The 8,838-nt window shown below is 46.2% G+C and overlaps 1 protein-coding gene across 1 annotated transcript; it reads right to left on the reverse strand.

The window, feature by feature from the left end:
* Positions 1–700: 700 nt before the first annotated feature.
* RPLP0 (ribosomal protein lateral stalk subunit P0) lies at positions 701–7,176 on the reverse strand. Its single transcript, XM_053368833.1, has 8 exons — positions 7,083–7,176; positions 6,886–6,990; positions 5,033–5,208; positions 4,603–4,690; positions 3,695–3,841; positions 2,783–2,968; positions 1,919–2,059; positions 701–923 (listed from the first exon to the last, which is right to left on the reverse strand). The coding sequence occupies exons 2-8, from the start codon at positions 6,937–6,939 to the stop codon at positions 768–770; spliced, it is 948 nt and encodes a 315-aa protein (XP_053224808.1). The 5' UTR covers positions 6,940–6,990; positions 7,083–7,176; the 3' UTR covers positions 701–767.
* Positions 7,177–8,838: the final 1,662 nt, after the last annotated feature.

Consider the following 8,838-nt stretch of genomic DNA (forward strand, 5'->3'; position numbering starts at 1 on the left):
CTAACTTCCCTCAAGCCTATCCCTGCCAGGTAGGTAGGGGTGTGATAGCCACCCTGCTGATTCAAAGTAAACACCCATTTCCCCACAGTGGTTGCCATATTCTTCACTCACTCACAATATACCCAAACCTTTTCCCTGAATGAAGCTGAAGGTAGAATACATATGGTTCTCCTTCCCTCGTTTTATCCTCACAACACCTAAGATAGGCTGGACTTGTCTGGAAAAGCAGCTTGAAAATAGTTATGTACATACATACAATATAGGATATTACCTATTCTTCACCTCCGTGGGGCAAAGAATGAGAAATGCTGGGGTTTCACCCCATTCCAGCAACATCTTCTAGTCCAAAGGTTCCTTATCTCAGATTTACATATCCCTCCCTTAGTTTTCTGCTCAAGGGAGTAAGAGGCCTAGGGCGAAACTACTCTTTGATCTGCAAAACTGCAGATCACTCCAAGCTTCCTGAGCTGGAAAAAAAATTCTGAAAGCCTTGTTACTTCAGATCAGGGAGGGCTAGAATTGTGGAAGCTGGTGGTCCCCTGAATTGTGGAAGGGGGAGGTCACTGACTGTGGACCAGGCATGCATTCAGTTGCATAGCCCTGCATTTATAACAGGTGGAGGGCCATAACCACTGAAGGAGAGAAGTTGATAGTTCCCCCTAGCAGAGGACTAACCAAGAATGATAATGCAACATGGGTGTGTAGAGAAGTACTTTTATTTTATTGTTTCATTCTGCTCCGACTGATTGGCAACAAAACTCTGAAAGTTAGTCAAAGAGACCGAATCCCATGTCCTCGTCAGACTCTTCAGACTCCTCCTTGGCCTCCACCTTGGCTGGGGCTGCTGCAGCGGGAGCTGCAACCTCAGCTGCCACAGGGGCAGCAGTCACAAAAGCAGAAGGGTCAGCCAGGAAGGCCTTTACCTGTGGAGAAATTAAAAAAAAGCAAGGTCAGCTTCATACATTCCCCACTGGCACTTTGTGCCATGAATGGTTTCTGCTGGCAGGAACGTGTCACTTGAACTCGGATCATGTTTGCCTGGATGGAGAGGGGTGCACAAGTGTGTGTAGAAACTAATGTACTGCAAAGGAAGGTAAAATCTGCCTTTGTTGCTCCGCCTACTTTTGCCTCTTGCCCTTCCCCCCACTGGTATGTGCACCACCATCAGAAGCAAATATAGCCCTACAGGTGAAAAGGGTTCCCCACCCCGATTCAAAAATAGACTTGAGCTCTCCTCCAAACAATCTCCCTATTTATGTTGGATCACATTTGAAGGTGTGGGGAACTATTGACCTTCCAGGTGTGTCTGAACTACAACTCCTATCATCCCTAACCCACGCTTGATGGGGCTAATGGGATTTTGGTGCCTAAAACAGCTTGGGGGGGGGAGGGTTTGGAGGAACCAAAGAGTGATTAACTTGTGGTAGAATTTTCCCGTGGGCTTCTCCAAACTTTCTGCAAAACCTGCCTCAAAGACTACAATCACAAGAAACCAGATTAAGTTGCAGTTCACACATAAGGTTTAGTGTGAAAAATGTGATTTTTTAAAATTATTTTTTTTGAGGGAGGGCAATACTACAACTTCCACACCTGTGAATTTCAGAATCTTAAGCTGTCTGGTGTTAAACTGACAACAGAGAATTCAAGGACTTTGGGGTTTGCAGACTTATTACTATGCCTAATAATTTCAAAGCGAACAATATAATTGTAGCAGAGCACCTGATGTGCTTGGCTGTTAGGTAATGTTTCGAAGTTGTACCTTGATGCACGCTAGTTAGCTTGCTCTACGTTATGTTTATATGTGAAATTGAAATAATATATGCACACATACAAAAAGGAAAGCTGTAGCCACTGGAACCACTCTTGCCAATTCAACATTATGCACTCATCATCCAGTTCAACATATCATCATCCTTACCTTGTCAGCTAATGGGAAAGAGTAATCAGTCTCTACAGCCACAGCCAGGACTCGTTTGTACCCATTGATGATGGAGTGGGGCACAGAGGCAACTGTCGGGTAGCCAATTTGCAGGCAAACACTGGCAACATTGCGAACACCCTGGTAGGAGAAAAAGTGCACGTCTTTACTCCTGTTCATCCCAAGGCAATTCCAAAATGTTTTAGGCGCTCCCTGTACTCTCCCAAATTCACAATGCAAAATGAACAACTTCTGGCATTTTTACTTCCCAATTGTAGTCTAGTGACTTCAAACTAGGTACACATCCATACAAAGGAAGCAATTTTCAGAGCTGCTTCTGGAACACTCACAGCACATGCCTTTTGAGAAGGAAAGGTAAAGGTACCCCTGCCCGTACGGGCCGGTCATGTCCGACTCTAGGGTTGTGCGCGCATCTCACTTAAGAGGCCGGGGGCCAGCGCTGTCCGGAGACACTTCCGGGTCACGTGGCCAGCGTGACGAAGCTGCTCTGGCGAGCCGGCACCAGCGCAGCACACGGAAACGCCGTTTACCTTCCTGCTATAAAGTGGTACCTATTTACCTACTTGCACTTAAGGGTGCTTTCGAACTGCTAGGTGGGCAGGAGCTGGGACCAAAAGAAGGGAGTTCGAACCGCCGACCATGCGATCGGCAAGCCCTAGGTGCCGAGGTTTTACCCACAGCGCCACCCGCGTAAGTCCTATCAAATTCAGTGGGGCTTACTCCTAGGATAAGTGGATATGGGATGGCCCACTTCAGGCAAAACAAAGCTGCCTGCCACTGAATCAGACCACACCAAGCAAGGCAGACCACTTGTCCATGCAAATCAAAAGAGGCATCACTTACTTCCAAGAAGCGCCCATGCAGGGTCTCTTCAGTGATGTCCAGGACTTCAGGGCTGTAAATGCTGCCATTATCAAACACCTGCTGGATGACGAGCCCAAAGGAGAAGGGGGAGATGTTCAACATGTTCAGCAAGGTGGCTTCGCTGGCACCCACTTTGTCTCCGGTCTTGATCAACTGCACATCACTCTGAGAAAGAAGAGGGGGAGAAAAACCAGCAAATTCAACAGCAACCTCTTTACAAGAACAAGAATTGTACACCATCTCAGCAAGGTGATGTATGTTTAGTCCAGTTGAGTCAAAAGTGCTGAATGGAGGAAACAACACGCTCTCCTGCCAGGCTGGCTAAGGCCAAGTCCCTCTTGGTCCCTCTGCTTCATTCATTTCAAACAGTGAGTCATTTCAAGGCCTTTTGCAGAAAGTTGAGTATCATTCACACACACCACTTATATTTTGAAAAATTAACAAAAGGAAAGAAACAATCAGCTCATGTTATCAATAAAAACAATAAATCATTCCTGACTTATTATTTTACACTTACATATTGCCCTTCATTCAAGGAACACAGGGTGGTTTACAATATAGAAACACAAAAATATATCATGTAATTACAAACAAAACAATAACCCCCTATACACACTTAAGACAATTTATTAATATAAGCTGCCCTACAAGCCAAACAAGATTGACAATGGTTAAGATACACGTTCAAACGTAGAAAGGTCAGTGAGATCTTCAGACCACCAAATGGGTGTTTATCCTTCCAGCCTTGGAAGTATACATTACTATTAGTGCTCCTTGTCCTGCCACCCCTTACAACTTGCCCTTCTTCTCATGACAACCTAGGGTGGCTAATTTTTTTAAAAGCAATAGAAGCGTAAGCACAATCACCATAGACAGCCACTAAGAACTCACCAGAATTTCAATGGTGCCTCTGGAGATCTTGGTGGTGATGCCCAAAGCCTGGAAAAAGGAGGTCTTCTCAGGGCCAAGGCCGGTGTTTTGAGCTGGCACAGTGACCTCACAGGGGGCAATAGCACCTGCACGAGCAGCAGCTGGTACCTAAGGGAGGGGGGGAAACCAAGTCATCCTTGGCACTGAATGTTGGGAGGATTCAGGACCAAATAAAGTACTTATTCAAAGAGGTGCAATTAACTATGGAATTTCGCTCCCACAGGAGGCAGTGATGGTCCCCAACGTGGGAGGCTTTTAAAGACAATTTAATAAATTAATGGATAAAGCTATTAGCCACAGTGGCTGCTGTTCTTCCACTACTGGAGGCAGTAAGCTTCTGAATTCCAGTTGCTGGAAACCACAGGAGGGGAGTGTCCTTGCACTCAGGTCCCACTTGCAGGCTTCCCACTGGAGCATCTAGTTGGCAACTGTAGGAACAGGACACTGGACTATATGGGCCTAATCCAGCAAGCTCTTATTATTTCCTTATCACTGAGGTCCAGCTCCAACGGCCTTCTGGTGGTTCCATCACTGTGAGAAGTGAGGTTACAGGGAACCAGGCAGAGGGTCTTCTCAGTGGTGGCGCCCGCCCTGTGGAATGCCCTCTCATCAGATGTCAAGGACTTTTAGAAGACACCTGAAGGCAGCCCTGTTTAGGGAAGTTTTAAATGACTGATGTTTTAATGTATTTTTAATATTTTGTTGGCAGCCACCCAGTGTGGCTGGGGAAACCCAGCCAGAAGGCCGGGGTATAAATATTAAATTGTTGTTGTTATATCAGATGTACTCTACAACATCTGGAGACCAGCAGGTTGGGGCAATTTAGGTGAAAAGAGCCACTCTCTTCCTCTTAAGTGGTTACCACTTACCTTGTTGGCCAACAACATGTCCCTGATTTCAGTCAGATCCTCCTTGGTGAACACGAAGCCCACATTACCACGGATATGAGGCAGAAGCCTAACGAGAAACAAGGCATGTTCTATTAGCAACATCCAATTTCTAACCCGGTTTCTTTATAAACAAACAAAAATTACAGGCAGGTAACAATAACATCCAACTGTAGAATTAACAAATGTTTTACATACGTGCTCTCAATAACCTTTGCAACAACCCTTTAAGGTAGGACAGTATTATCCCTATAATGCAGAGATTGGCCATGAGACTAATAGAGGGTCATCTAGTGAATTTGCAGCTCAAGCACACTTTGAACAAAGGACTTACTGGCTCAAATCTTATTTTAAAAATGCGTTGTGTTTTACTTCTAATGCAAAGGAGCCTAGGAAATGCTGCATCACTAACTTTTCCAGAGCAGGGTTGTTTTCCAGATGTCCCCGGATTGCCTTGCGCATCATGGTGTTCTTCCCCATCAGGACCACGGCCTTCCCACGCAAGGACATGCGGATTTGCTGCATCTGCTTGGAACCGACATTGTCTGCTCCCACAATGAAGCATTTTGGATAGTCGTCCAAGAGTTGCTGCGGAAAGAAAGCAAACCCTGAGAAAACCTTTTCAAACTTAGGGCTGGCACACTGTCTGTTTGCAGTAAGATGCAGATATCAAACAGGGGCAACATTTAAATTAAAAAATTAACTCGGAACAGAAAGTGCTGGCTTTCTCTGTGGCACACAATCAAGTTAACACATACAAATCACTTTGAACACTTACAAAATTCTGCATATAGCCTAATTAGTAACAGTAAGAATACTTAGCATTTTTGTGCGTTGTGTTTCATATACATTATCTTGCCCATTATTACACCATTCCTGTAGTCAAATTTATGCTGATTATGATCTATGGGCCAACTGTGGTCACATTTTATTGTACACACTCAGAGGGACCATCAGATTCCTGCTTCTCATATTATGATCTCGGATACTGCAATATGATAGTACAATCTAAGCCCTGCTCCAACCATGCATCACTGAAAGCGTCTGGCTACAACCCCACATTATTCTGTATGCACTGAGAGATCCTTATTCTTAAGACTCCAACATTCCAGACTTGAGACGATGCTGCAACATAGGGACAGAGCTGTATGGTGTGGTGAGCCCATAGAAGTTGCTAGATGATTCAGTGATGGCCACCAACTTTGGCTGTTTTAAATGGGGAATAAACAGATTCATGGAGAATAAGGCTAACAGCGGCCACTAATAATGGAGACAGTATCATTCAGAATAACAAGTGGGCAGAGTTGTGCTTGTGTCCTGCATGCAGGCTTCCCATTAGCATCTGGCTGACCACTATGAAAACAGTATTTTGGACAAATGGGCCTTTGGTCTTACCCAGCAGGTTTGGTCTTATACACTCAACTTAAATAGAAAAGCATCCTGTACATATAGAAGTATTTTTTAATTGTCTTATTGTTATTCCTGCTGCTGCTTTTGAAACTAAAGTTTTTTGCAGAATATACAAAGAGGATTACTTTCACCAGAGCAGACTGTACTGCTTTCTGATTACAATAATTACTTTGTTAAAAAAGCGCTCTCTACCTGGTGAAAGAAGCCTTCAATGCATCTCCTACTGCGTATTACTTTCCCAACTTAATTTCTGTGCCCAATAGCTTTCGGGGCAAATCATACAATGTACTTATAATCGTAGGCATCTCTCTTGGAATTAATTACACGATTCCTGCAAGGTGTAATGTAAGGTGCTTATGCTCTGCCTCCAGAGTCTGAGGGAGCAATGCCTCTGAATACCAGTTGCTGTAAACCACACAAGGGAAAAGGGCTGTTGTGCTCAAATCCTGCTTGCGGGTTTCATGCTGAACTAAGATGGAACATTGGCCTTGTCCAGCAAGGCTCTTTTTATGTTAGACCTATTGATGATGATATCTTATCACTAACTGCTTTAAGGGTTGTCGCTGTTTTAAAAATCAAGCACGAGATAAACGCCATGAAGTAATAAATAATAAGTGAGCCAGTGTTCTTCTTAAATCTTATTTTATTGTTCTGCACGGCGCCCAAAGGATTTATTTTATGAGGCATCTAATGGGTGCGAGGAACCAATGGTACTTTGTACGTGCTCAGAGACACCCTCGCCGGCATCACTTTTTTGTCTTGTTTTTCACTTGTGCCACAGAGAAAAGGTTTCCAACGGGAGAAATAACAACATCAGCCCTGTTCCCCCTCGCCCAAGCCACCAGAAGGACTCACGATGATCTTGAGGAAGTAGTTTGACTTCCACGTGGCTCGGTCTTCCCTGGGCATCGCGGTGACCCAAGGATCGCACGGCAGCGGTTTAAAGACTCCGGTGTTTCTCTACAGAGGACAAGACAAAAGAGGCTCCGGTTAGGCCCGGCCCCACCTAGGCCTCAAAGGCCTCCCCGGCCCGCCGCCAGCAACACACCTACCTCACGAGGCCTCCGTGGAGCAAAAGAACTGGCCCCGCCCCCGCCCCACGCTTTTATAACGTCTCCGAGCGCCGCGGCCAATCGGCGGAGAGCAACAGCTTCCTCCTCCCCCTTCCTCTCGCTGCGGATTGGACAGGTCTGTCGATGACGAAAAGAAGCGGCGGGAGAGCGTGGGGAGGGGGGGAAGAAGAGCTATTCTCAGCTCTCATTGGCGTAAAGAGCTATCCTTCCAAATACCCAGAAACTTCCTCTCCCGCCTTTTAAAGGGAGAGGAAGCTTTCGTAGCTGTGCAGGCTGAGAGAGGCATGCTCCCCCTGCTGGGGCAGAAACGCACATAGATGTAGAGAGAAAGATATAGGCCAGTAGTTTTCAGCCAGGGTGCCTTGAATAGTCAGGGGTGCTGCGGGCAACACTGGCCTCTGTCCTGCTTTCTTTCCCTCCCTTCCTCTGATGCCCTCTTCAATCTCTGCCTCTCAAAGGCTTGCATGGCTGTGTGATAGGAATTTTGAGATCTTAAAGGTAAAGGGACCCCTGACCATTAGATCCAGTCGTGGCCGACTCTGGAGTTGTGGTGCTCATCTCGGTTTATTGGCAGAGGGAGCCGGCGTACAGCTTCCGGGTCATGTGACCAGCATGACTAAGCCGCTTCTGGCGAACCAGAGCGGCGCACGAAAATGCCCTTTACCTTCCCGCCGGAGCGGTACCTATTTATCTACTTTCACTTCGAGGTGCTTTCGAACCGCTAGGTTGGCAGGAGCAGGGACCGAGCAACGGGACCTCACCCCGTTGCGGGGATTCAAACCGCTGACCTTCTGATCAGCAAGTCCTAGGCTCTGTGGTTTAACCCACCGCGCCACCCGCGTCCCTATTTTGAGGTCCTAGATATATGTTAAATGTTCATAAGTGTACCAACCAAGCATGTACATAGATCAGCACAGGAAGACCGACCTGGAACCATTTTTGATTCCCAAACTGAGCAAATGTTTTCTCTGCAAGGTCAAAGGAAAATGGAAAAGCCTCCCCTTTGACTTTTCCTTCACAAATCCTGTCTTAAGGTTTGAATAGGGTGAGCCTCTGACCTGACTCAGGAACTAAGTATTTATCATTACAAAGTATTTATCATTACAAAAGACTGGCCAGGCTCCCCAGGGTATCCAATCAAGTAAGCAGGGTACCCAATCAAGTAACCTGCCAGACAGGAGATAAACTACAATCAATTTTCTCTTTTAGACCACCTTTTCTGTGATGTAGGTATGATGTATCTGGGGTAGTGGTCTTGATCTACAGGGTGGCAATTTCAAAATGTCTATATAAGCCTTGTGCGCCATTGTTCTGGGTTCCTCCTCCCTCATGTGTGTGGTGAGTGAGGACCCTGATGCAACAGATCAATAAAGATCAGGCTTACTAGCTGCTTTGCTTCTCAATATTCTCTGGTTGGCCTCTGTTATTTTCTCCTACCAATAGGGAACCTACGTAAGGACTCTATATGGGCTCTTGGATACCCCATAAGGGAAAAAGGGCAGATTTTTGTTTACAACAGAGCATGGCTGTTTGTTGCAGCAGTCCTGGCTACAAACTTCCCAGGCGAATGGTGCCTCTGGGGCTGGCGTGGGAGGGCTTCGCAGGCCCTTGTGAGGAAGCACCTCTCTTTGCGGTGGGGGACAGCTTAGAGACCAGGGGCAGCAACTGTGGCTGCCCAGAGAACTTCCAAGGAGAGGGGAGAGGAGAGGAGGATGAGGGAACACTCCACAAGGGG

This window comes from Podarcis raffonei, chromosome 16 (genome assembly GCF_027172205.1).
Source record: "Podarcis raffonei isolate rPodRaf1 chromosome 16, rPodRaf1.pri, whole genome shotgun sequence".
Classification (NCBI taxonomy): Eukaryota; Metazoa; Chordata; class Lepidosauria; order Squamata; family Lacertidae; genus Podarcis; species Podarcis raffonei.

Coding starts and splice junctions, on each gene's coding strand:
- RPLP0 (XM_053368833.1), bottom strand. CDS start 6,939: ATGCCCAGGGAAGACCGAGCCACGTGGAAGTCAAACTACTTCCTCAAG. Junction 2,969..3,694: donor GAGGCACCATTGAAATTCTG/GTGAGTTCTTAG, acceptor CTTCTTTCTCAG/AGTGATGTGCAGTTGATCAA. Junction 924..1,918: donor CTTTCCCATTAGCTGACAAG/GTAAGGATGATG, acceptor ATTTCTCCACAG/GTAAAGGCCTTCCTGGCTGA.